The following is a 27,863-nucleotide window of genomic DNA, read 5'->3' as shown; positions in this document are numbered from 1 at the left end:
AAGACCTGTATGCAGAAAACTATAAGACACTGAAGAAAGAAATTAAGGATGATACAAACAGATGGAGAGATATACCATGTTCTTGGATTGGAAGAATCAACATTGTGAAGATGACTATACACCCAAAGCAATCTACAGATTCAATGCAATCCCTATCAAACTACCAATGGCATTTTCCCCAGAACTAGAACGAAAAGCTTCACAATTTGTATGGAGACACAAAAGACCCCAAATAGCCAAAGCAATCTTGAGGGAATGGAAAAAAAAAACGGAGCTGGCAGAGTCAGCGCCCTGACATCAGACTCTACTACAAAGCCCCAGTAATTAAGATAATATGGTACTAGCACAGAAACAGAAATATAGATCAGTGTAAAAGGATAGCAACCCCAGAGATAAACCCACGCACATATGGTCACCTTACCTTTGGTAAAGGAGGCAAGAATACACAATGGAGAAAAGACAGCCTCTTCAATATGTGGTGCTGGGAAAACTAGACAGCTACAGGTAAAAGTAAGAAATTAGAACGCTCCCTAACACCATATACAAAAATAAACTCAAAATGGATTAAAGACCTGAAATGTAAGGGCAGACACTCTAAAACTCTTAGAGGAAAACATAGGCAGAACAATCAATGACATAAATCGCAGCAAGATCCTTTTTGACCCACCTCCTAAAGAAATGGAAATAAAAACAAACAAATGGGACCTAATGAAACTTAAAAGCTCTTGCACAGCAAAGGAAACCATAAACAAGTCAAAGAGACAACCTCAGAATGGGAGAAAATATTTGCAAATGAAGCAACTGACAAAGGATTAATCTCCAAAATATACAAGCAGGTCATGCAGCTCAATATCAAAAAAACAAACAACCCAATCGAAAAAATGGGCAGAAGACCTAAATAGACATTTCTCCAAGAAGATATACAGATTGCCAATAAACACATGAAAGGATGCTCAACATCACTAATCATTAGAGAAATGCAAATCAAAACTGCAATGAGGTATCACCTCACGCCAGTCAGACTGGCCATTATCAAAAAATCTACAAACAATAAATGCTAGAGAGGGTGTGAAGAAAAGGGAACCCTCTGTTGGAGGCAATGTAAATTGATACAGCCACTATGAGAACAGTATGGAGGTTCCTTAAAAAACTATAAATAGAACTACTATACGACCCAGCAATCCCACTCCTGGGCATATATCCCAAGAAAACCATAATTCAAAAAGAGACATGTACCACAATGTTCATTGCAGTACTGTTTACAATAGCCAGGACATGGAAGCCACCTAAGTGTCGATCAACAGATGAATGGATAATGAAGATGTGGCACACGTGTACAATGGAATTTTACTCAGCCATAAAAAGAAATGAAATTGAGTTATTTTTAGTGAGGGGGATGGACCTACAGTCTGTCATACAGAATGAAGTAAGTCAGAAAAAGCAAACAAATACTGTATGGTAACACATACATATGGAATCAAAAAAAAAAAGGTTCTGATGAACCTAGGAACAGGACAGGAATAAAGACGCAGATGTAGAGAATGGACTTGTGGACACAGGGAGGGGGAAGCATAAGCTGGGACGAAGTGAGAGCGTAGCATTGACATATATATACTACCAAATGTTAAACAGATAGCTAGTGGGAAGCAGCTGCATAGCACAGGGAGATCAGCTCGGTGCTTTGTGACCACCTAGAGGGGTGGTATAGGGAGGCTGGGAGGGAGACGTAAGCGAGAGGGGATATGGGGATATATGTATACATATAGCTGATTCACTTCGTTATACAGTAGAATCTAACACAACATTGTAAAGCAATTATACTCCAATATAGATGTAAAAAAAATAAAATTTAATTAAAAAAAAGAATAAACTGCTGATAATGTGACAAAGATAAATTTCATGGGCACTATATTAAGTGAAAACAGCAGACACCAGGCACCAGACACCAGAAATAGAACCATATACTGTGTGGTTCTATTTCTCTGAACAGGAAAAACAGATTTATGGTGATAGAAGTCAGAATACTGGTTACCTCTGATGATGGGGCTTATTGACTGGGGTAGGGCCCAAGGGAAACTTCCGGGGAGATAAAATATTTTATATTTGATGTGGGTGGTATAGACATATATAAAATTCATTAAGGTATATACTAAAACTTATGAAATTTTACCTAATTTATGCCTCAATTAAAGAACTTTAAAACACAAAAATAGAATCATGTTGAGTACAGGTTAAAACGGAGAATGGCCCCCTGGGGTGAAGCTCTGTAGAAAGAGCCAGACTCTGTCACTTACCACCTTACATACCTCTGTAAACTCACCTCAACTTTCCAGGCCTCAGTTTCCTCATCTGTGAATTGGGGATAATAACCAGTACCTTCCTGAAAGTCTGTGAGGACTAAATAACCTAAAAGATACGAAGTTTAGGGTAGTAGCTACTATCTAGTAATAATAAGCACTAAATAATTATTTGTTAGTATGATGATGAATGGTTGAATATTCATTGCTAGGGAGAAAGATGGTCACTATAAGAATAAAAGGAACAATTATCTGGAAACTTATAAAATGTCAAAAATATTTTCATTTAATTCCATTTCTTCAAAATATATGAAACTTAAAATTGACAGAATTACAAGACTTATTCAGTAATCCATACTTATGGTGGGAAAGTATCATATACTGAGAGGCTTCTCAGTATATGATAGATCAGAAACTGCTAAGGACTGTATGTTTGTGCTCCCCAAAATTCACATGCTGAAGCCTCAGCCCCAAGAGGATGGTATTAAGAGGTGGGGCCCTTGGGAGGTAACTAGGTCATGCGGATGTAGCCTTCATGAATGGGATCAGTGCCCTTATTTTTATAGAGACCCCAGAGAGCTCTCTTGCTCCCCCTTCTGCCACATGAGGACACAGCGAGAGTGTGGCCATCTATGAACCAGGAAGTGGGCCCTCACCAGACGTCAAATCTACCAGCCTTGATCTTGGACTTCCAGCCTCCAGGACTGTGAGAAATAAATTTCTGTTGTTTATTAGTTACCCAGTCAACAGTATTTTTGTTATAGCAGCCTGAGCTAAGACAGAGATCAATATTTTAAAATGTGTAAAGGACTTTTAAACACAAATAATATGCTCCATCTAGTGAATATATGTAGAATACATTGATTTCAACTACCCACGAAGCATTTATAAAAATTGACCATATACTAAGTGTACCAGTTAGAGACTGCATTCAGCCATAATAAACCCATCCCTGCCTTCCCCCAGCCTCCCCCCAAAACAGACAATGTCATGTACCAGCAAGAGGTACATCTTATTCGTGTAACAGAATGTCCAGAAATAAATAATCCAGGGCTGGTACAGCCATACAAGGACACCAACTGGGGAACCAGGATGGTTGTGACTTCTGGCCACACTCTCTTTAGCCTGTGGCTTTCACCCTCATGGTCACAGGATGGCTCCTCTAGCCCTGGACACGGTGTCTGCTTGTACAGAAGAAGGAGAAGGATCTGGCTAAATGAAACCACTCCTTTGCAACATCTTTCCCAGGACTCACACCCAGCGCTGTCTCATACTGGCCAGGACTGGAGGATGTGGCCTCACCTGGCAGCAAGGACAGGAAGATGGAGGTGTTTTAATAGTGCACATTCCCTGATGGTGTTGTGGTTTGAATGATGCCCCCACAAAAGATATGTCCACCTGGAAACTATGGATGTGATCTGATTTGGAAAAGGGTCTTTGCAGATGTAATTAAAGATCTTGAGATGAGACCATCCTGGATATCTGGGTGGACCCTAAATCCAATGACAAGTGTCCTTAAAAGAGACAGAAGAGGAGAAGACACAGACACACAGAGGAGAAGTCCATTTGAAAACGGAGGCAGAGATGGGAGAGATGCTGCCACAAGACAAGGAACACCTGGAGCCACCAAAAGTTGGAAGAGGCAAGGAAGGAACCTCCCCTAGAGCATTTAGAGGGAGTGTGGTCCTGCAGACACCTTGATTTCAACTTCTGCCCTCCAGAACTCTGAGAGAATAAAATTCTGTTGTTTTAAGCCACAAAAAAAAAAAAAAAAAATAGTGCACAGACCCAATCTGAACAAAAAAAAACCTAAGTGCTTTGGTAAGCAAGAAGGGGCAATTTTGGTAGGCAACTAACAGGACGCGCCACACTAGACCTAAAAGCAAATCTCCACAAATACTTAACATTCAACAACATAAAGACCACACACCCTGCTAAGAGTGTAATTAAATTAGAAACCAACAACAAAAAGGCAACTAAAAAGAAACACCCATATATATGCAGGAACTTTCCAGGACGACAGAAACAGTCTATATCCTGAATGGAGTATTGATTACACACAAGTATACATCTGTCAAACTCATCCAACTGTACACTTAAGATTTATGCATTTCACTACAATTATGCCTCTATAAAAATATACCCATGTACTTTTATTTAAAAACCTAATTCCATTTAACTCGTGTGTCAAAGAATAAGTGGTAAAAGAAACTAAGACAATATGGAGAATTAAACTGAAATAAAAATATTATATATCAAAACATGGGATGTCGCTTAACGAGTACTATGAGAGATGATCACAGCCTTGGATGTTTATGTTTTTACAAATTGGAAGTTAATCATCATGGGGCCCACCGTATGCAAGAGACACTGATAAAGGCAGGCTGCCAGTCCTGACGTTTTCTCTCCTGGCGTGAGTCCTTTTATGCACGGTAAGTGAAGAGCTGTGCCTGAAGGCTTTCTCACACTGATTACATTCGTAGGGTCTCCCTGCAGTGTGGGTTCTCACATGTACAATAAGGTGTGAAGACTGGCCGAAGGCTCGCCCACATTCCTGACACGCGTAGGGCTTCTTGCCGGTGTGGGTCCTCAAGTGTTTCCTGAGGGATGAGGGCTCACTGAAGGCTCGCCCACACTCCTGACACGCGTAGGGCTTCTCTCCCGTGTGGGTCCGCATGTGACTCTTAAGGGTCGAGAGACGACTCAAGACCTGCCCGCAGGTGGCGCACTCATAAAGCTTCTCCCCTGTGTGGATCCTCTTATGTACGTTCAGGTGAGTGCTCGTCCGGAAGGGCTTCCCACACTGGTTACATTCGTACGGTTTCTCTCTGGTGTGGGTCCGCAGGTGTGTCTTCAGTGATGAGTGTTCCCTGAAGGCTTTCCCGCACTGGCCACATTCAAAAGGCTTCTCTCCGGTGTGAGTTCTCACGTGGCTCCTCAGAGAGGACGGCTGGTTGAAAGCTTTCCCACAGTCCTTACATTCGTAGGGCTTCTCGCCCGTGTGGTTTCTCTGGTGCAAGATCAGGTTAAAGTTCCTCGTGAAGGTTTTCCCACACTGACTGCACTCGAAGGGTTTCTCTCCAGTGTGAGTTCTCATGTGCCGCCGCAGATTTGAGGAATACTTGAAGGCCTGCCTGCACTCCTGACACTCGAAGCACTTCTCCGCAGTGTGAGTCTTCTCGTGCCTGATGAGATCGGAGCTGTATCTGAACGATTTTTCACATTTGTTACATGCATAGGTTTTATCCCCGCTATGGATTTTCTCAGACACGATTAGGTGAGCAGTCTGGAAGAAGGGTTTTCCACTCTCTCGGCATTCACAGGGGTTCCCTCCTGCAGGAATTCTCTGGTACTGAAAAAGTGGTTTGATGCTGTTAATAGGTTTCCCTAGTACATTGCATTTATAGAGTTTTTCTCCAGTCTGAGGTTGCTCCTGTCAATTGAGGAAAATGGGAAGACCAGAGGCTTTATTGCATTCACAGATATGCTCCCCCAAGTGAACTGAGTGTAGGAAAGAGACATTCCTATAGCTGAAGATTTTACCATTTTAGTGTATCTATACATTTCTACCCTGAGTTCCTTCAAGCATATACTCTGCCACCAAGAGCTATCATTTTCATTACTTTCATGGGACTTCTTAGATGTAGACTTTTTCTGTATTATGTAAGGCTAAATTAAGTTTTAAATGCTCTACATCTGTGTCAAATTTACGAAAATGGTTAGCTTTGGGAACTCTGTAAAGCCACATCTTGATCTACATTTAGAGTTTTCCCCCAATTCATGACATTCACAGACTCTCTCCCAAGAAACTGCTTTCTCCTAGGTGAGTACCACTTGCCTTGAATCTCTCTCTGGGTTTCTTGTGTTTCTAACCTACAGCAATCCCAGACATTTCCTACTGTAGAGGAACAAGAATAACCCCTTTATGCCTTACCCTTTTTGTGCCAATGGATGAAATCTCTGCAAAAATATCTTGGTTAGGAATTGAGTCTTGTGGTTGAAGTTGAGGTTCTGGAATGAATTAAGGGGAAGAAATATTAAGCGCACAGAGAAGGAAACTGTGGGATCAAGATGACAAAAAAAGCTAGGCATGTGCAGATTTTTTTTTAATACTGATCCTAAATATGGGAAGAAACTATGAATAAGAGGAATGTATCAGAGGGTAAAGGAAAATTTTAAGGTGTTTGGCTACGTGAGGAGTCACGTAATCATAGGAACAAGGAATGGAAATAGTAGATAATTTACTAAGAAGGGATTCTATGAAGATTGGGACTGATGTTGAGAGGAAGTATTAGTAAGAACATACAGTGGGGAGGAACTGGATGAAATATACACATGGACGTGCTAAATGTGAAAAGGAGGTAGGATAAATCTTTCTATGAAGCCAAAGTAAAGCATTAGAGATAAAAAGGGAAGAGAAAGAGGAAAGAAAGTGGAATTTACTGAGGGAGCTCAACCCAACAGCCTTCCCCATCAAGGGCACTGAGCACCCCTAATCTGCCTGGTGCTCACCTAAGTGGGTTCCTGGGAAGATCCCTCTCTCAGTGACACACAGCTCTTCTCTTTGCTCCAAATGGGAAAATGTACTGGCTTTGCAGAGTTGATCTCCTGCTCATGGGAAAAGATGCAGGGTATGAGCAACTGTGCCTGCCATGCAACGGGAGCCGATATTCTGAAGTCTTTAGGGTCACTGGAGATAGGAATAGCAAAATGGACACACCTATATTCTGATGGCACCGCTGAGCTCTTTCACTAAGGAACCAAAGTACAAGCTCCCTCACTGGGTCCCAAAGGACAGTGGGACTCTCCAGTCCCCAAAACCCGGCGCCTGGCTCAGGGACAAACTTGAGAAGACCAGAAACAATGGACAGATCTTCATTTCCAAGAAGAAACCACTAGACTATAAGCACAATGAAGGCAGGACCTTCCTGTCTCTTCACCTCTCGATTTCCGAAACCAGCACAGTTCCGGGAAACCATAGTAGCTGCGCAAGTGTGTGGATGAAGCAGCAAGGCCAGCCTTACCCACAGAGGTCAGGTTCCTATAGTTCTCCAGCATCACGTCTCTGTACAGGCTTCTCTGAGCAGAGTCTAGAAACAGCCATTCTTCCGGTGTGAACAGCACGGCCACATCCGCAAAGGTGACTGGTTCCTAAAACGCACACCCGTCCCTGCTCAGCCAGGGGCCACCCCGACCAATACTCAAGAGGACAGTGTGGGGCTTGCAGGCCTGGGAAAGGGACACTTACATGTAGAAGATGTTCAGACACAGTTCTGAGGTCTCTCTGCTCAGGCCTCAGAACTAGAACTCTTCTCCATCTACTCTTCCCTCCCTAAATGACAGCATCCCAAGGGGTGGCAGAAAAGGACCTAAACTTCATGACAGGACTTAGTTATTAACAACTAGCTGGGAAGTCCTTCCCCTCTAGCCCCAGGGTCCAGCAGACCTGATCGCGTTACAGGCAAGAGAAAAATGTTTGGTAAATGACAACTGTTTGCTCTTGGGAGACCATGATGACTATAAGACAAGGACAGCCCACGTCCTCGCCCTGCTTTCCCTCCTGACATTCAGCTGAACATGGCCCTTGATAACCGGGGGAAGGCCTGAATGAGGGAGTGGGGTCACTGCCCACCCACCACTAGAGGCCCAGTGCCTGGAAGCCTGGAGACCAGTCCTCTGGGGTCAAGAAACTCCCAGACAGGGGAAGGGGACAAGGAGGCAAAGCAAGAAGAACAAGTATTTGTTACTTACCTGCAGACAAGTGTTCAGTGTCCCAGGAGCCACGGCTTCTTCCTCTGTGCTCTCCTCCCGGAGCCAGGTGGGGTCCTGAGCAGGCACTGCTGGAGGAGAAGAGGGGAGCCGTTAGGGTCTGGGCCTGGCCCAGTGACCCCACTTGCAGGGCCAAGGGCTGCCCACCCTGTGAATGACCGCATGTGCACACACATATGCACACACTCCCAGGGACACACATATGTAATGTACACAGAGAGATGCACGCACATATGCTTGCACACACTCCCAGCTGCTTGGGCACACACGTACACTCACACACACCAGTACACACGCATGCGTACACTCACACAAATGTTTACATCCACACCACGCATACACAGTATGCGCATACCCACACTGACAAGCACAAACACACAGAAATATACAGACATACACACAGACACACATGCATGCACACACGCATGCACACACACACACGTTTCCTCTGTTCCAAATCTCTGGAGCCACAGTCTCAATTCACCAACAGACTCTGAAGTTTCTGGGGCACCCCTTTCTCCCCCTTGATTCAGCCCTGGGTCAGCTGTCCTGCCTTAGCTGCTGGGCCCCTTCCTCTGCCCCAACTCTGCAGGGCCGATAGCACCCCAGGACTTACCACAAGTAGGGGACAGAGAAACCACCACCTCCCTGTGAGTGTGCCTGAGAAGGAAGCATCCTTCCTTTCCTGCCTTCAAATCAATAACATCCCTCATCCGCACCAGGCCTCTTCACTCTGGCCTGTTACAGAGGAGCAAGTGATTCCCCAGCCAACCCTTGTCTCCCTGCACCCTCACCTCCCCTCTCGATGGGACCTTTCCCCTTGGTAATTAAACCTGAATCACATCCAATCCCTGACCCCCATGTCATTAGTTTCCCGGGGCTGCTGTAAAAAAGTACCACAACTGGGTGGCTTAAAGCAACAGAAATGTATTCTCTCAGAGTTCTGGAGGCCAGAAGCCCAAAATCAAGGTGTGGGCAGGGTCACACTCTCTCTGAGACTCTGGGTAGAGTCCTTCCTTGCCTCTTCTTGGCTTCTGGTGGTGAAGGTCAATCCTGGGCTTGTAACTGCGTGTCCCTCCAATCTCTGCCTCTGTCATCACATGGCTGCCCTCCCCCCGTGTGTTCCTGTCTTCACATGGCATTTTCCCCTTCTTACGAGGGCACCATTCATATTAGGTTAGGGCCCACCATCATGACCTCATCTTAACTTGATGGCATCTACAAAGACCCTATTTCCAAATAAGGTCACATTCACAGGTACTGAGGGTTAGGACTTCAATATAGCTTTTTTGGGGGTGGTCACAATTCAAGCTGTAATACTCCACACTTCCCTCTAGCTACTGTTCTATCTCTCTGTTCCCCATCGTGGGCAATCTCTGTATCCATTTTCTCACCTCCTACTCACTTCCCAACATCACCATTCCAAGGACCAGCACCTCACTAGGATGACCTGTGACCTCCATCCAGAGTGGGGATCTAGTTGACATGTTCAGTCATCCAATCCCTCCATCTTAAAACCCACCCCCCTGGGCTTCAGTGCCCACCCCTACCCCGCAGCCTCCCTCCCGGTTTCCTGTATAGGCTCCTCCTCCATCACTTGCTGGTGTCCCCAAGGTGCACACCTTCCTCTTCTCACCTTGTAGTCTCCGCCTTGGAAGGCACCGTCCCCGGCTCTGGGCGTCAATTCCCAACTACCTGACAAGGCCCAAATCTCCAGGCTGACTCTCACATCTGCACTCCAGACCCATATACACAACCATTGGCTCCGATATCTCCACTCATCTACCTGGGGGAATACGAATGAAACATCCAAAATGAGCTATATGGGGTGAGCTGTTGCCCCAGGAGGCGGAGGACAGAGATTCAAGCCACAGAGGATCATTCTCAGGCTTTGAACTTGCCCTGCTGGGTTTCAAACGTACGTGAGACCCGGGACCCTTGTTTCCTCTCCCTTTGGGAATGGGAATGTCTATCCAATGCCTGCCCCATCATTGTATTTTGGAAGCAGAGAACCTGTTTTCTGGTTCTACCAATTTACAAATGGAGAGGAATTATGCCCCCAGGATGGATCACACCCCCAGTCTCACCATACCTGATTTAGATTATTTAGATGACAAGATCTGGGATATTCTGGGTCAATATCTAGATGAGATTTTAGACAGAGTTGATGCTGGAATGGGTAAAAACTTTGGGGATGTTGGGATCATGTGACTGTATTTTGCATGTAAGGAGGATATGAATTTGGGGGGTCTAGAGAGCAGACATTATGAGTTGAACTGTGTCCCCCCAAAAAATAACAAGTCCTAACCCCCAGCACCTCAGAATATGACCTTGCTTGGAAATAGGGTTTTTGCAGATGTTAAGATAAAGTTATGGTGGAGTAGAGGGCCCTTAATCCAATACAAATGGTGTCCTTGTAAGAGGAGAAGAGATACCGAATGAGGGGAGAAAGCCACGTGGCAAGGCAGGCAGAGATGGGAACGATGCATCCACAAGCCAAGGAATACTGAGGCTTACAGCAACCACCAGAAGCTAGGAAGAGGCAAGAAAGATTATTTCCCTACAGGTTTCACAGGAAGCATGGCCTTGCCGACACCTTGATTTCAGACTTCTGACCTCTAACTGAGATAGAAATTTCTGTTGTTTCACCCACTCCATCCAAAAAAAAAAAAAAACAACAAATGCACTTATCACCTTCTTCTCAAAGCCTGTCCTTCTTCCAGTGTCCCTGATCTCAGATGAGCAATCCCTCCCCCTCTGACCCCAACGATCAGTCAAAAAAAAAAAAATCAGTGATGACATTTCTACACCCACCTCCCCACCTCCACCCACCCCATTCCCCTTCCTCCCACCCTGTCCCTGCTATGGGGAATGCCTATATCATACCTTCTCATTTGGACCCACTTAAATGTCACTCCTTTGGAGAGTCTCTCCTCCCCAATACCCTTCTTTTCTCTAAAAAGACCCTCTCCTTTCTTCACAGCCCTTACCTATCTATAACCAGCTACTTTTTTTTTTTTTTTGCTTCCTTAGGTGATTATCTTCCATCTCCCCCAATGGACTGGCAGCTTCGGAAGAACAAGCCTGGGGTCCTTTTCCTTTTGCTACACCCTCACCCCCCAACCGTGCTTGGCATATAAAAATGCCCTGGGGAGGGGGAAGGGTAAGCTGTGACAAAGCGAGAGTGGCATGGACATATATACACTACCAAACGTAAGGTAGATAGCTAGTGGGAAGCAGTCGCATAGCACACGGAGATCAGATCGGTGCTTTGTGACCGCCTGGGGGGGGTGGGATAGCGAGGGTGGGAGGGAGGGAGACGCAAGAGGGAAGAGATATGGGAACATATGTATATGTATAACTGATTCATTTTGTTGTAAAGCAGAAACTAACACACCATTGTAAAGCAATTATACTGCAATAAAGATGTAAAAAAAAAAAAAGCCCTGGAATGTCTGGTAAACGAATGCACACATGACTCACCAAACATCTCAACTCGACCTCCTGTGTACATCTTACATGGTTCCTAGCTTACCTGGTGTGCAGACAAGAGTTAACACAGCAGGCCTGACTGCTCTCCTCAGCAAGGCCTGCCAGGAAGGTTGACCCTTAGCTGGCCTCTGGGAACTTGGATTTCGAGAGGGTTCCCACCACCCTAACTGATAAGAGGGGCTCACTCTCTGCTTAAACTGTTTGTACAAACAGTGTGGTTTATGCTGAATGCCTGTTTTCCTTCTGGAAGTCTGGAATTTAGGTATGTGCTGGGCAGAGGGTGCCTACATGACCAGCCCCCAGGGAAAACCCTGGGCTCTGAGTCTCTAAGGAACTTCCCTGTAGATAATACTGCACACGTGTTGTCACAGCTTGTTGCTGGGGGAATTAAGCGTGTCCCATGCGACTCCCTTGGGAGAGGACTCCAGAAACTTGTGCCTGAATTCCTCCAGACTTCACCCCATGAGGCTTTTCCCTTTGCTGACTTTGCTTTGCATCCCTTCAATGGAATAAATCATAGCCATGAGTACAACTGTAAGCTAAGTCCTGAGTCCTCCTAGCAAATCGTCAAACCTGGGAGTGGTCTTAGGGACCCCTGACACACCTACTCCACACTCACCCCCAAGTCTAGGCCACCACCATCCTTTTTCTAACTGCCTCCACCCACCACTCATACCCTCCCGAGGCCCATCTTCCTCCCAGGTGCTGAAAGACCAGGCTCTTCTTCCCCGGTGCCCAGTGGATTTTACAGATGCCATTCCTAGGCCTGAACGCCTCTCCCCAAACCTCCAAACAGACCAACATTTAAACAATACAGTAATTATTATGGTCTTAAGCCACCCCTCTCCCCAGAGGTCAGGTGGCAGTGTCTAGTATCTTAGCTCGGGCAGCTGTAACAAAATACCACAGACTGGGTGGCTTAAACAACAGAAATTTATTCTCTCACAGTTCTGGAGGCTGGAAGTCTGAGACCAGGGTGCCAGCATGGTCCGGCTCTGGTGAGAATGCTCTTCCTGGCTAGCAGACATCTGCCTTCTCACTGTGTCCTCACATGGTGGAGAACTCTGCTTTTTCTCTTCCTGTTCTTATAAGGACACCAATTCTATGCGATCAGGGCTCCACCCTTAAGACCTCATTTAACCCTAACAACCTCCTTAAAGGCCCTGTCTCCAATACAGCCACATGGGAGGTTACGGCATCAACATATGCATTAGAGGGGGACAATCCAGAGCACCTGAAGATGTCTTTGGTCGTCATGACTAGGGTGTTATGGGCTGAACTGTGTCCCTCCAAAGATTCATATGTTGAAGTCCTAACCCCTAGAATCTCAGAATATAACTGTATTTGGACATAGGGTCTTTTCAGAGGTCATTAAATTAAAATGAGGTCAGTAGGATGGGTCCTAATCCAATGTAATTGGTGGAAATTTGGACACGGACACATACAGAGGGAAAATGCAGGACGAAGACGGACATCAACAAGCCAAAGAACAGATCACGGCCCTCTTGATCTTGGACCTCTGTCCTCCAAAACTGTGAGAAAACAAAGTTCTGTTGTTTAAGCCACCCAGCCTGTGGTACTTTGTTATGGGAGCCCTAGCAAACTAATACAGGGGGAGGTGGTACTGCCAGCTAGGGAGTGGTGGCCAGGGATGCTGCTAAACATCCTACAACATGCAGGACGGCCCCCACCACAGAGATCCAGCCCCTGTATCAGCAGTGCTGCAGTTCAGAAACTTGGTCTAAACTTAAATTTCCCAGAGCTCCTCCCTGCCCCCCAAGATAAAGCCCTCCTGTTACATGCTTCCACTGCATTCCAGTCTCCATTGAAAAATCTGACCACCAAGCCAGACTGTGAACTCCATGGGGGAGGGCCTCAGGGTTTGGTCTGCAATTGTTTCCCAGTGCCCATCTCACCACAGGATGACAGCGGTGAGTACTTCAAGAGTACCTTCCAGAGTACTTCAAAAGCACAGAGCACACCAAGTACTTCAACAGTACTTTATGGCACAGATGGCCAAAAAGCACATGAAAAGATGCTCAACATCACTAATTATTAGAGAAATGTAAATCAAAACTACAATGAGGTATCACTTCACACAGGTCAGAATGGCCATCATTAAAATGTCTACAAACGATAAACGCTGGAAAGGGTGTGGAGAAAAGGGAACCCTCGTACACTGCTGGTGAGAATGTAAATTGGTACAGCCGCTATGGAGAACAGTATGGAGGTTCCTTAAAAAGCTAAAAATAGAGCTACCATATGATCCTGCAATCCTGCTCCTGGGCATATACCCGAAGAAAACTATAATTTGAAAAGATACATGCACCCCAATGTTCACTGCAGCACTATTTACAATAGCCAGGACATGGAAGCAATCTAAATATCCATCAACAGAGGAATGGGTAAAGAAGATGTGGTACATATATACAATGGAATATTACTTGGCCATAAAAAAGAATGAAATAATGCCATTTGCAGCAACATGGATGGACCTAGGAATTGTCATACTGAGTGAAGTAAGTCAGACAGAGAAGGACAAATATGATATCACTTATATGTGGAATCTAAAAAAACGGTACAAATGAAGTTACTGACAAAACAGAAATAGAGTCACAGATGTAGAAAACAATCTTATGGTTACCAGGAGGGAAAGGGGGGGAGGGATAAATTGGGAGACTGGGATTGACATATACACACTACTATATATAAAACAGATAACTAATAAGGACCTACTGTATAGCACAGGGAACTCTATTCAATACTCTGTAATGACCTAAAAGGGAAAAGAATCTAAAAAAGAGTGGATATATGGATATATGTAACTGATTCACTTTTCTGTACAGCAGAAAGTAACACAACATTGTAAATCAACTATACTCTAATAAAAATTTTAAAAATAAATAAATAAAACGAGTACATTATGGCAGAGCCTGGCCCAGAAGGCGTACCAAAAATATATAGAACAACAACATATAACCCAAATCTAAGCATTACTTCCTGTCAGTGGCATAATACAGATTCCAAATGCAAGACTGGATGATATGATTAATAATCAAAATTTATTATTCTTACAATAAATTAAGATGGAAGGAAACAAACGCCTTGCAGTACAAGCTACAATGTTATTTGTCCTCCAGAATTAATTTTTTCCCCCACTTCTCAGGAGATGTGGCTTTTAGCCTCATTTTTTAAAAGCTCAGTTCAAACATGTGCCACTTATAGTAAATTCAACTGTAACCTTCAGCATCGACATGCTTGTGCAGTGGAGAATTTAACCGTGCCCCAAAAGAGGTCTGGCCTTTGCCATAGTTGAGTGGGGACTGCTCTTCCATAACAGAAAGATCTGAGACCAAAAAAAACAAAAAAAGAATCCCAGCCCACAATCCCTAGAAAGTGCCTTTCCCCTTGCGTATGTAAATAATGAGAGATTGCTTCATACATTCTCTCCCTGTGGCAACGACTGCAGTCAGAGGAAAAGGCGGCGGATGCAAGTTCCCAGACACAACACAGCAAAGCGGGGCCCTCTGGCTGTCAATTCCACCCAGCTCTCACTCACCAGAATCCCCAGCCCCCAACAGGTTGAGGAGGCGCAGCGTAGGCTCCGGCGTGGCCACCCTCTGAATCTGCACAGCCACCTTCAGCCCCTGGACAGAGTGACAGGAACATATTAGTCACACAGTCGGTGGGATCCACTCACACCTGCTCACCCAGACTGAATTGGCATGACTGGCCCTGCTTTGGGGAAACACACTGAACATACAGGGACAGGCCCTGTTCCCTTGTCCAGGTTTACAATTCTTCAGTATAAAGTTAGCCACCGTCGTGGAATTTCAACTCCAAGATGGGATGGAGAGAGGGGGCCTGGGTAAGGGAGGCCTCCTCTGAGCAGCCTCCGGTAGTGGGGGAAATGCTGGAGCAGAGAGGGGCAGTGGATGGCCAGCAGATTGAGGGGGTAGAGGGAGGATGCAGAGGTGGACCCCTGCAAATGAGGGGACATAAGTAAACTATTCCGGAGGGGAAGCCCTGCTGTGGGAGAAAGGACCTGAACTCTCCTCTACCGCCAGCCACTCCCTTGGGAAGGGTACTTGAACTGACTTGCATTTCTAAGGGATGCCTCTGGCCTCGGTGTCCAGGGTGATGCCCAGTGGTAGCAGGAGCCTGTCAGGAGCAGTTCCCGGGGGTCCAGGAGAAATAACGGTGGCTCTGGGCAGGGTGGTGGCACCAGGAACAGAAGGAGCAGTCAGAGGTAGGTTTATATTTTGGAGGAAAAGTTTGTAGGACTTGGTGGTGGATGGGAAGTAAATGTGGCAGGTCCCTCAGGGCAGGTGATGGGCAGGGACAGGTGAGAGGAGGCCCCTCCTCCTCAGCGCGGGGCTCATAGCACACCTTAAAGTGTCCTTCTCGGTAACTCTGTCCACCTCAGTACCAAAACACAAGGCCCTGAGCCAAGAGCTTGGTTACCGGCCTGGACACTCTTCACACAGCCCTTGGACCCACTCATTCCTGTAGGTTTCCTGGCCATGGACAGGGTGGGAATGAGGGTGGAAGGACTGGACGAAGAGAGGCAGGGCCTGAACCCTAGGTGCTAGCCCCTCCCCTAGGACTGCTCTGGGCCTGACATCACACTAGGGATATTTACATTCAACGCAGAAATGCCACGGCATGTCCAGCAGTTCCTACCAGGAGGTAAGCCTGGGCCTCCAGCATGTTCCCAATTCCCCCAACAGTTGGCAGTTGGTCCTAGATTCATCCCTCCCTCCTGCCTCCCCACCTAACAAAACTCCTGAACCCTAGGCTTTCCTGGATGGGGCTGGGGCCCTCCCAGCAAACCACTTCCCAGGCTTACTGTGTCCTCAGAAGACCAAGGTGACTCCTGGAGAGCTGACCGGTCCCCTGGAGTCAGAGGTGTCCCCCTCTCTCCCATCATGGGCTTGATCTGCATCCTCAGGTCCAGTCCCAGCCCCTGGGAAAAGGCATGGAGGGTGCTGAGCAGGACAGAGGCGGTATGGAGGCTGTTCTCACCCTCAGAGACCCTAAGTTTGGGGCTCGTGCCATCAGAATTTGGGGAACGTGGGCCTGGTAGTTTCAGACCTCGTGACTCCCCCTATTGCACTGTGGGCCCCTGCCACCAACGAGGACTGATCATGCCAGAGACTTGGAGACAGACCTGTCCCCTTTCTGGTTCTGGAGAGGCCCTGTCTGGAGGTCAGGCCACAAGCCCTTGGAGGCACTACAAGATATTTTACTAGAAAGGTTGCTATAGAAAGGCTGGGAGCCCTTGGCTCTGAATATGAACTTCATTCTGTTTCCTTAGATTCCATATTTGAGGATGCCCCTGGCATCCATCAATCACAGGGCCAAACTGATGGCCACAGCTGTTTACATCTCCCCTGTGATCCACAGCTCGTACTCCGAACCACCTCCTTTAGCTAGTTCTCACACACCAAGCCAACATTCCCCCTGCCCTAAATCACCAAGGCCAGGTACCAGACAACTGGGGACAGCCCCTGCGCCTCAAGATTCCCCAGAATTATCACTCAAACTCACCAATCCTAAGATGTTTACCCTGCCCTGCCTTGCCTTTCCTACAGAAAACCAATGAAGGCTCCGGCCTAGAGTCTCCCCTCACTCCTGTCAGCCTCCTGACTGATGCTGGTGCTTCCTCGTGTGGCCCTGTGTGGCGTGGCCAGCCCCCTCCTCTCAAGAAATGTAAGTCGCTGTCACTGGCCTCTCCATGTCATCACTCAGTCACCTCTGTAAATTGAAATCCCGGGGGTACCATTTTGAGACAAATGTTTTCATCAGAATAATTCTGACACAGATCACTCTTCTTGAAGGTTTTTAGGAGTTCCGCCTATTTGCTCAACACGTACTTATTGAGCACTGCTAGTACAGGCACTGTGGATCCAGCAGGAAACAGAAGAGGTGAAACCACAGCCTTGAGGAGCTGGGTGTTGTGCAGGAGAGGTGGCGTGGGTGGCCCTGGGACAGTAGGAAGGCTGAGCCTGGAGATGCCCATTCTTTGGGGCTACAGGGCCTTGGTCTGTCCCTGGCCACCAGCACTTATTCACACGTGACCTCAGAGCTGCCATAAGGGGCCCCAGTGATTGCGACAAGGCTCAGTGACACCCACATGGCCTAGAAGGGATAACCAAAGGTTCAGCCACATCGACCAAGTATCAGGATGTGTGATCCTCAAGCAGAAGACCCTGGTGGCTAAGACGGCGGTCTCTAGAGACAGGCCTGGATTGGACTCCCGACCTCACATATGCTGGACCACTCAGGGGCATATTCAGGGGTGAGCTGCTTGATTCCTCTACACAGAAGGAACTGTAGTGGGATTCCTCTATATAGAAGGAAGTGGACCACTTATGCCCACTCACAACATTCTGTGACTGCCTGTGTTTCCAGATACAGCAGAAGCCCCTCCTCTCCCACACTCAGTACTCACTACTGAGCTGGCAGTGAAGTTCTGTGGAAAGTGCTGGAACCCCATACTGAGAGGAAAGAGCCCACAGAAACCACAGAGGACACCCGTCCCTCATGGCCCGTACTCCCGCCCTCACACAGTCCATCTGCTGATTGAGGCATGGTGCCGGTAGGGGCCTGGAGCCGTCTTTACCAGCACCCATCTGTTCACTCCTTCATTCAACAGGCATCAATCGAGAGCTCTATAATGGCGCACAGAACACTCTATAATGGGGTTACTGCAACAACAACAGCAGATGAGGCCCCTGGGATCCAGCAGCTCCAGTAAGACATTTGCAGATCCTAAGGTCTCAAAAGCCAGCGCCCTTTCCCAAGCAGCTAGTGGAGGACGTTCTCTTCCAAAACAAGAGTGTAAACCAAGGACAAGGAGGATCTGGGCACTAAGGAGAGGGCTCGGCTACCCTGGGGTCTGATGCCAGCCATGCAGGGGCGAGAGTTTCAGCTGCCTGGCAGCCCACTCCTCACGAGGCTGTGCAGGGTTGAGGCTCCGCGTGCTCAGGGCACAGGAATGGAAAAGGGGTCTCTACTACCCCGGCCTCACCACCCCATGCACTGTGCCAGTGTCTCTGACACTCTGAGGCTGACACCATCCGTGATAGAGGTGGAGAGGAAGGGAAGCTAGATACCTCATTGGCTCTGGGCCTGGGGGTGAAGATGGGCTCTGTATGTCCCTCTATCCAAATCTTAGCCCTAACCCTAAGCTTCAAAACCCCAAGAATGGGAACTCAAACTTGGAGGCTCGGTAGTTTAGGAAGGCAGGAATTCAGGGTCAAAGGGGGGATGGCAGGACTCTGCATTTTCTCACACACCATACTGTGCAAGCTGGTTCTGAATGATTTTCCACTCTTTGACAAGGGCTTCCTTCCAGTGTGGGGTCTCAACTTGTCTCCCTAGGGGTGTGGGACCCCTGACAACTTTCCCACATTCTTTACAATCAGAGTGGCCCTCTCCTGCAGGTCCTCTTGTTCAGGTCCAAGTTATAATTCCTCCAGGAGCCTTTCTCACCACGGTTAAATCAGCAGGTGGCTTCTCTCCAGGAGGAGTTTGCTCCTGATGAGCGGTGGATGATGACAAAAAGGTCACCCAGGGATGCTCCTTGTCAGGGGCACGTTTTCAGCATTTTCAAAGGTGCGCCTTGTTCAGACAGGTCGAGTTCTTCCAGGATGTGGCAGGTTCCACCACTAGGCTTTCTCACATCCTGAACTTACATGGGGCATCTCTAACAGACAGCGTGTTTCTGATCACTGTTGAAGAGTAAATCACACTGCATACAATCAATGTCTGACTCTCACTGATGGAAATGTTTACTCAGGGGAACTTTCTAAGAAGAAAGAATCTTAAGTGATAGGTGGGATTTGCCCAAATTCATGGGTCATGGATGCTCCCTCCAGACACTTCATGTCCTTGAGGAAAAGCCCTGGCTCAAATATCTGCCTGGCGCTTGGTGTGTGTGTCCAACTCACGTATTCCTCAACTTCTTCTATGAGAGGGAGTAAAGAATCATCACCCGTGAATCTTACCATTTGCAAATCATGGGATGAATTTTCCTCCAAAATATCCTGCAGAGGCGTAGACTCTTTGGGTTTAAGTTGAGATTCCCAGTCTAAAATGAATTGGAAAAAAAAAATTACCTTCTTTCAGAAAGAAGTAGTGGCATGATACTGACACACACAACATGTATTTTTTTTTTAATATTGACCCTAAACTTGGGTCAGTACTGAAATGGAAGAAGCTATCAGTGAGAAAGTGAGGCTCTAAGAGTAGGAATTGGGTAGTGATGGGAATGAGGTGGATATGAGAGACTTTTTTCCCAGCAAAGGAATCCGTGGAGATTGAAAGCGACGTTATCAGACAGTGTTATCAGGCAAACAAGTAAGAAGCAATTAGAAAAGGAACACACAAAGAAATGTTTGGTTTAAAGAGGAATTGGACAATAATTGTTTGTATGATATGGAGAAATTGGAACCCTCATGCACCGCTGGTTGGAAGGTAAAATAGTGTGACTATTCTAGAAAGCAGTTTGGCGGTTCTTCAAAAAGTTTAAAAAATGACCCAGCAATTCCACACCTAAGTATATACTCAAGAGAAATGAAAACATATCCACATAAATTCGTTTTTTTTTAATTTTTGAACTTTATTTTATTTTTTCATACAGCAGGTTCTTATTAGTCACCAATTTTATACACATCAGGGTATACATGTCAATCCCAATCGCCCAATTCAGTACACCACCACCACCACCCCTCCGTGGTTTTCCCCCCTTGGTGTCCATACGTTTGCTCTCTACATCTGTGTCTCAACTTCTGCCCTGCAAACCGGTTCATCTGTACCATTTTTCGAGGTTCCACATACATGAGTTAATATACAATATTTGTTTTTCTCTTTCTGACTTACTTCACTCTGTATGACAGTCTCTAGATCCATCCACATCTCAACAAATGACTGAATTTCATTCCTTTTATGGCTGAGTAATATTCCATTGTATATATGTACCACATCTTCTTTATCCATTCTTCTGTCGACAGGCATTTAGGTTGCTACCATGACCTGGCTATTGTAAATAGTGCTTCAATGAACATTGGGGTGCATGTGCCTTTTTGAATTATGGTTTTCTCTGGGTATATGCCCAGTAGTGGGATTGCTGGATCATACAGTAATTCTATTTTTAGTTCTTTAAGGAACCTCCATACTGTTCTCCATAGTGGCTGTATCAATTTACATTCCCACCAACAGTGCAAGAGGGTTCCCTTTTCTCCACACCCTCTCCAGCATTTGCTGTTCGTAGATTTTCTGATGATATCCATTCTAACTGATGTGAGGTGATACCTCATTGTAGTTTTGATTTTCGTTTCTCTAATAATTAGTGATGTTGCACAGCTTTTCATGTGCTTCTTTACCATCTGTATGTCTTCTTTGGAGAAATGTCTATTTAGGTCTTCTGCCCATTTTTGGACTGGGTTTTTTGTTTCTTTAACATTGAGCTGCATAAGCTGTTTATATATTTTGGAGATTAATCCTTTGTCTGTTGATTTGTTTGCAAATATTTTCTCCCATTCTGAGGGTTGTCTTTTCATCTTCTTTATGGTTTCCTTTGCTGTGTAAAAGCTTTGAAGTTTCATTAGGTCCCATTTGTTTATTTTTGTTTTTATTTCCATTACGCTAGGAGGTGGATCAAAAAAGATCTTGCTGTGATTTATGTCAAAGAGTGTTCTTCCTGTTTTCCTCTAAGAGTTTTATAGTGTCCGGTCTTACATTTAGGTCTTGAATCCATTTTGAGTTTATTTTTGTGTATGGTGTTAGGGAGTGTTCTGATTTCATTCTTTTACATGTAGCTGTCCAGTTTTCCCAGCACCACTTATTGAAGAGACTGTCTTTTCTCCATTGTATATCCTTGCCTCCTTTGTCATAGATTAGTTGACCATAGGTTTGTGGGTTTATCTCTGGGCTTTCTATATTGTTCCATTGATCTATGTTTCTGTTTTGTGCCAGTACCATATTGTTCTGATTACTATAGCTTTGTAGTATAGTCTGAAGTCAGGGAGTTTGATTCCTCCAGCTCCATTTTTTTCCCTCATGACTGCTTTGGCTATTCGGGGTCTTTTGTGTCTCCGTACAAATTTTAAGATTTTTTGTTCTAGTTCCGTAAAAAATGTCATTGGTAATTTGATAGGGATTGCATTGAGTCTGTAGATTGCTTTGGGTAGTATAGTCATTTTCACAATATTGATTCTTCCAATCCAAGAACATGGTATATCTCTCCATCTGTTGGTATCATCTTTAATTTCTTTCATCAGTGTCTTATAGTTTTCTACATACAGGTCTTTTGTCTCCCTAGGTAGGTTTATTCCTAGGTATTTTATTCTTTTTGTTGCAGTGGTAAATGGGAGTGTTTCCTTAATTTCTCTTTCAGATTTTTCATCATTAGTGTATAGGAATGCAAGAGATTTCTGTGCATTAATTTTGTATACTGCAACTTTACCACATTCATTGATTAGCTCTAGTAGTTTTCTGGTGGCATCTTTAGGATTCTTTATGTATAATATCATGTCATCTGCAAACAGTGACCGTTTTACTTCTTCTTTTCCGATTTGTATTCCTTTTATTTCTTTTTCTTCTCTGATTGCCATGGCTAGGACTTCCAAAACCATGTTGAATAATAGTGGTGAGAGTGGACATCCTTGTCTTGTTCCTGATCTTAGAGGAAATACTTTCAGTTTTTCACCATTGAGAATGATGTTTGCTCCACATAAATTCTTATACATGAATGTTCAGAGTAGTACTACTCCCAATCACCAAAAAGTGGAAACAAGACAGATGGCCATTATCTGATGAATGGATGAACAGAATGTGGTGCATCCACACAATGGAATATCACTCAGCCTTAAAAAGGAATGAAGCATTTCATGCTACTATATGGAAGAACCTCAAAAACATGATGCTGAGTGAAAGAAGACAGACACAGACGTATGATTCCATTTATATGAGATGTCCAGAACAGGCAAATCCACAGAGACAGAAAGTGAGTTAGTAGTTGCTGGGGGCTGCAGGAAGGGGGATGGGGGGGACTGCTAATAAGTACAGGGTTTCTTTTGGAGGTGATAGAAATGTTCTGGAAATAGATAGTGGTGATGGTTGCACAACTCTGTGAATATACTAAAAACCTCTGAATTGTACACTTTAAAAGGGTGAATTTTACAGTATGTATCTCAAATTTTTTTTAAAAAAAGAGAAATTGGAACAGATCTTTTTCTGAAACCAACAAAAAGTAAGAGAGTTAAAAAGTGAAAAAAGAAGAGCTAAAGGAACTCACCCCAAACAACCTTATTTCCCCTCAAAATAAAGAACCTTCAAAATGCCCTCAGACTGACACTTCCCAGCAGCACCCACCCTCAAACCCCGGTCTGGATGGGTCACAATGTGCTACGCCCCCTGGTACTCACCCACACCCATGGCACAGAGAATGCCTCGTTCTGCTGTCATCAGCTCTTCTCTTGGCCCCACCTGGGAGACCAGACAGGTTTTGCAGGATGGAGTCCCTGCTGGTGGAGAAAAACATACATGCTGAGAGAAGGGAGGGCTTGCAGAGGAAAATAAATGCTTCCCCTGCCTGCCCACCCACCACCTGGACCTCAGCTCCTGACCCCGAGCAAATACATGGGGTACCTAAGTGATCACATCCAGTTTTTAATGAACTCAGTGAGGTTCTTTCACAAGGGCCCAAACTACAAACGCTCCCTCTCTGCCCCATGGAACTGAGGTTCTCTAAGTCCCAAAGCCCAAGCTCAAGGTCAGTGAGACCCACACGAGTGACTATGGAGAGAATTAAGTAAAAGCAATGCATGGAGCTGTTATCCTGTGGAAGCCCATGAACTGGAAACCCACACTACATCACTATGGTCACGTGGCAGGCGCTTAAAAAGCATTTGCATACAGGAAGGACCGGAGTAGCACCAGCCTTACCCTGGGGGGCCAGGGTCCTGCAGTTGTCCAGCAGCGCGTATCTGCACAGATTCCTCCGAGCGTCATCCAGCAACGCCCACTCCTGGATGAGTCCCACTGCCACATCCTCCAAGGTGACTGATTCCTAAGACAGTACACATATTCCGGCTCAGCAAGGACCACCCTCACCATTCTGCAGGACGAGGGGTTATCCCTGGGGAAGGTAGACCCAATGCAAGAACATTCAGAGAGTGTTCTCTCCAAAGCAAGGCTTAGCAAACCCGGCCTGCCTCCTGTTTGTCTGAATAAAGTTTTACTGGCAAACAGCCACACCCCTTTGTTTATCTCTATGGCAGTTTTTGTGCTACAAGGGCAGAACTGAGGAGTTGCTGGGACCCAGCAGAAAATACTGACTTTCTTTTAACGTTTGGACAGATCCAAAAGTATAAACTTTGGCTCTCTGTCACTCCACTAACCAGTGATGGCGGAGCCTGTTCTTCTCAGCTTTACAGAGCTTTTCCTAAACTCCTTATTTAAGACATCAAAAGTTTGGGTTTGATCTTTTAGTTTTCATGAAGTCCCTAGGACGCCGCCCAAGACATAGATAAGCATTTAGTCATTTTTTATGCTTGTTAAAATAGGACTTTCATTGCATCTGAGAAACTTGATGGCCTTTTAATCTCAGAATTCTCTACAACAGCACTGACTGGTAAAGCTCAATGGGAATGTTCTATGTCTGCACTTTCCAAAAAGGCAGCCACTGGCACATGTGGCTACTAAGCATTTGAGAAATGTACTTTGGGTGACTGAGTAACTGAGGTTTTAATTTTGTTGGATTTTAATCAATTTTAATTTTACCGTATAGAGCCATGTGCTTTTGGTAGGTCTCACGAGCGATGGCAGGGATGGCCCTGGAGCTCTGCTGCTGCCGGCTCTAAATGAGCCCCGCACTGCAGTCAGACTCTGGAATTAGGCACAGAACCCCAGGGTCGCTTTGGGAACCCTCCACCCAAACCAGTTCCCTCCGGAGGTCATGTACTGAAAGAGGTTGCCAGGTCCTGGGGACGGGGCTAAAGATGCTCCACACTTCCCTCTTCTTTCTTCCTCAGTTGGGAGGCAGGCAGAGAGGAGACAGGGCCCAGAGTACATAATTATTCCCCCTCCATCCATCCTAACCACCTCCTTCCCCCTCACCATGACACCAGCGCCAGGGTTTAAAGTTTCAGTAGGTGTCCTTCCTGCAATAAGAGAGACAGAGGTAAAAGAAGAAATGAGAGTGGAAGCAGAACACCAAGCAGGGGTTTGGCCCAGATAATTCCATTTCTGTGGACCAGCAGGGTGGCCAAGCGAAACATGCTTACCCGGAAATTATCTCAATAAGGAACATATTGGGCCCTGAGCCACCTTTCACATCACAGGCCCTGACCGTTTCTACTGGCTCCAGTCACCTAATACAAGGATCATTTCTCCTCTTATCCTCCCTCAAAACACCTCTAACATCCTCTACATTTCCTCCACTGCCCTTATCAAGTTGCGATTTTTTAATATGTATTTGTATAGGTAAGTTTGCCTCTCTCTCTCCAACCACGATGTAAACTCTCGAGGTATAGACCTGTGTCCACTTTTTTCAGGACTCCAAATCCTGCCACCAGAACCGCACTTGATAAGTACTAAGTACTTTACGTACTAGGGGTTGGCAAACTTTCTGTAAAGGGCCAGACAGTAAATATCTTAAAATTTGTGGGCCACATGTATGGCAACTATTAACTGTGGTTATAGCACAGAAACAGCCACAGGGAACACATAAACACGTGTTCCAATAAAACCTTATTAATAGAAACCAGCACTGGGGCAGATTTGCCCACAGGCCACAGTTTGCCAAGCCCTACTCTATATCATGTGGTAGAGAGAATACATCGAGCACCAAATTCTCTCAGTTCTACCTCTTATGCATCGCAAACATTCCAACTTTTTCAATTCCACGATCACCACCAAGCCCCAACTTTTCCAACTCCACAATTGTCTGAGTCCTGAACTAACCCAAGCTGCTATATGTGTGGACTTTGCATTCATTCTTGTCCATCCTAAACACCATGCTCAACCCAGGAGTTGGTGGTTTGTTTAAATCACAAACAAAATCATATTACTCCCTACTTAAAACTCTGATTCAGTGGCTTCCCACTGGCCTTAGAACAAGGTCCAAAGTTTACCATGGCCTTCAGGGCCCTGCCCTCCTCTCCTCCCGGCTTTTCCATTCGGTACTTTGTCTTCTGTGTTTTAGCTTTCCCTATCTTTTCTCAGCTCCTGGAATACACCAGGCTTTGTACTGCCTGAGGGATTACGCATACAGCGTTCTTTCAAATCTCCTCCCCACTCCGACTCCACAGCCTGACCCCTGTCTAGTTACATAAAACTCATCTTTTAATTTCAAACATTTGTCCCATTTAAGATATTTTTGCTGATCTCCTCCTCAAGTTCCCCTGTTCTGTGTTTCTACATCACCCTTGTCATTATTAATTTAAAATCTGTCTTCCCAGCTAGAACAAAACCTCCACAGGGGCAAGCACTAAATCTATTTCAGTCACATTGTTTCCCCTGTACAGGGCCTGGCTCATTGAGGGCACCCCCGATGAAAATTGCCAAACAATCAACACCCCTCAAGAATAATTCAATATAGTTAGACTAAGAAGCCATGTGCCCACATGCACACTCACATACACACACACACACACACAAACACATAAGACAACACCACAAGTCAAAAATAAAAATGACTTAAAATGCCTGTTCATATAACAAAAATCGCAACACTAGATTTCAGCTGTCTTTAAGAAACGTTAACTCTTTCTAAAAAGACAAGGTAGGACATGAATCCTCTCTAAAAACAAACACCACACTCATCAAATTGAAATCTGATGCTTAATTTTCCTCCAGAATTAATTTTTTCTCCATTTCTCATTAGAAGTGAGTCTTAACCCTATGATTTAAAAAAGACATCCCGGGCTTCCCTAGTGGCGCAGTGGTTGAGAGTCCGCCTGCTCATGCAGGGGACACGGGTTCGTGCCCTGGTCCGGGAAGATCCCACATGCCGCAGAGCGGCTGAGCCCGTGAGCCATGGCCACTGAGCTTGCGCGTCCGGAGCCTGTGCCCTGCAGCGGGAGAGGCCACAGCAGTGAGAGGCCCGCGTACCGAAAAAAAAAAAAAAAAAGACATCCCATTTACTGCCAACTCAATTTCAATTCCCGGTACTAACAAAGCTTATGTTCTTTTTCCTGGAGTCCCATCTTTTGAAGCCTTACGGCGATTTACAGGCTGGAGCCAACTTGAAAAGAACTGAATAGTCTTACTTTTCTTTGATGTTAATAAGACTTGTGACATAAGTGAGAAATAGCTTTTATTAGGACATGCTCTCCTTACAGTTAAGAAAACTGATACAAAGTAAAAGTCAGAAGGGAGGGAGGGAGGGAGGGGAAAGGAAAGGAAAAGGAAAAGAAAGCTAAGTTAACAGGTCCTAAGGTAAGCAAGTGCAAATTGTCAGTCACCAACTAATTCATCCCTTGATAGAGGGTACATTCCATTTTTTAAATTCACATGCCAAGTCACTCAAACCAGTTTGCACATGTAGACTCAGACCTAAATTTCCATTTGCAGAGCTAGATAACCTGAAACGTAATATGAAATAAAACGTGATTTATTAATAAACAGTTATCCTGCATATGGGAGATACGGTAGGCCTACAAATCGGGGAAGACGGGTGAGTACTGGGGCCGGCTGGTGTCACCACTTGTTAGCTGCGGGACCTGGGCTGTACTTCGTGACTTCCCCTTCAACAGGCGGATGACAGTCCTGTTGGCCCGAACAAGGGGTACCTGAGAGCGACAGACCGAAAAGGGGGAGCCCGGCTGCAGAGCCGAGCTGTGCGGGCTCCCATCCCGGCCCCGGGGTTACCGCGGGGAGGAAGCACCTCGGCCCAGGCAGCCGTCCTAGGCCCTCCGGCCTCTCCCCGCGCCCGCCGAGCCCTCCCCGCCCTCCCGAGGGGCCTGGCCGCACCTGCAGAACGGCCGGAGACACTCCCACCGCAGCGCGCCGTGCGGCCCCGTACTGCAGCCACCATCCGCCGCCGCTGCGCACTTCTGCTTCCGGTGTCAGGGCCGCCGGGAGCGGAAGTGGTCGGGGCACCGGCCCTCAGTGCCAGAGGACCTCAGGGCACTGGCGGAAAGGTTGACTCCTTCATCCAACCTTGGAGGAAAAATTCTAGTTTCCTTCCCCAGGGCTGCGGGCGAGGTTAAGCTCTGGGGTGGGGTCTGACCGGGCCTAAAGAGTGGGGTTGGAGCGGAGTGTACGCCGACTGGTCGGGGCTAAGGACAGAGCCGA

At 46.0% G+C, this 27,863-nt stretch overlaps 1 protein-coding gene across 6 annotated transcripts; it reads right to left on the bottom strand.

The window, feature by feature from the left end:
- Positions 1-1,564: 1,564 nt before the first annotated feature.
- On the bottom strand, positions 1,565-27,863 carry ZNF333 (zinc finger protein 333). Of its 6 annotated transcripts, none has more exons than XM_079915463.1 (12): positions 27,540-27,863; positions 24,684-24,727; positions 23,511-23,634; positions 22,991-23,089; positions 19,571-19,653; positions 16,408-16,524; positions 15,118-15,205; positions 8,049-8,137; positions 7,322-7,448; positions 6,810-6,905; positions 6,232-6,308; positions 1,565-5,730 (listed from the first exon to the last, which is right to left on the bottom strand). In XM_079915463.1, exons 1-12 carry the CDS (start codon positions 27,601-27,603, stop codon positions 4,633-4,635), a joined length of 2,106 nt encoding a protein of 701 aa, XP_079771589.1. In that variant the 5' UTR covers positions 27,604-27,863; the 3' UTR covers positions 1,565-4,632. The 6 variants fall into 6 exon arrangements, with proteins under 6 accessions (XP_079771589.1, XP_079771592.1, XP_079771590.1 ...); XM_079915466.1 differs by having other exon boundaries at positions 1,565-5,649; XM_079915464.1 differs by having other exon boundaries at positions 8,049-8,134.

This window comes from Stenella coeruleoalba (genome assembly GCF_951394435.1).
Source record: "Stenella coeruleoalba genome assembly, chromosome: 3".
NCBI lineage: Eukaryota > Metazoa > Chordata > Mammalia > Artiodactyla > Delphinidae > Stenella > Stenella coeruleoalba.
This window is presented reverse-complemented; position numbering and strand designations above follow the sequence as displayed.

Excerpts from the sequence above, each read along its gene's own strand:
- ZNF333 (XM_079915463.1), bottom strand. The coding sequence starts at position 27,603 with ATGGTGGCTGCAGTACGGGGCCGCACGGCGCGCTGCGGTGGGAGTGTC. Across the intron at positions 23,635-24,683 it reads ACCCTGGCGCTGGTGTCATG|GAATCAGTCACCTTGGAGGA; the intron begins GTGAGGGGGAAG and ends GTACTGTCTTAG. Across the intron at positions 6,906-7,321 it reads TAGGAACCTGACCTCTGTGG|GAGATCAACTCTGCAAAGCC; the intron begins GTAAGGCTGGCC and ends TCCCATGAGCAG.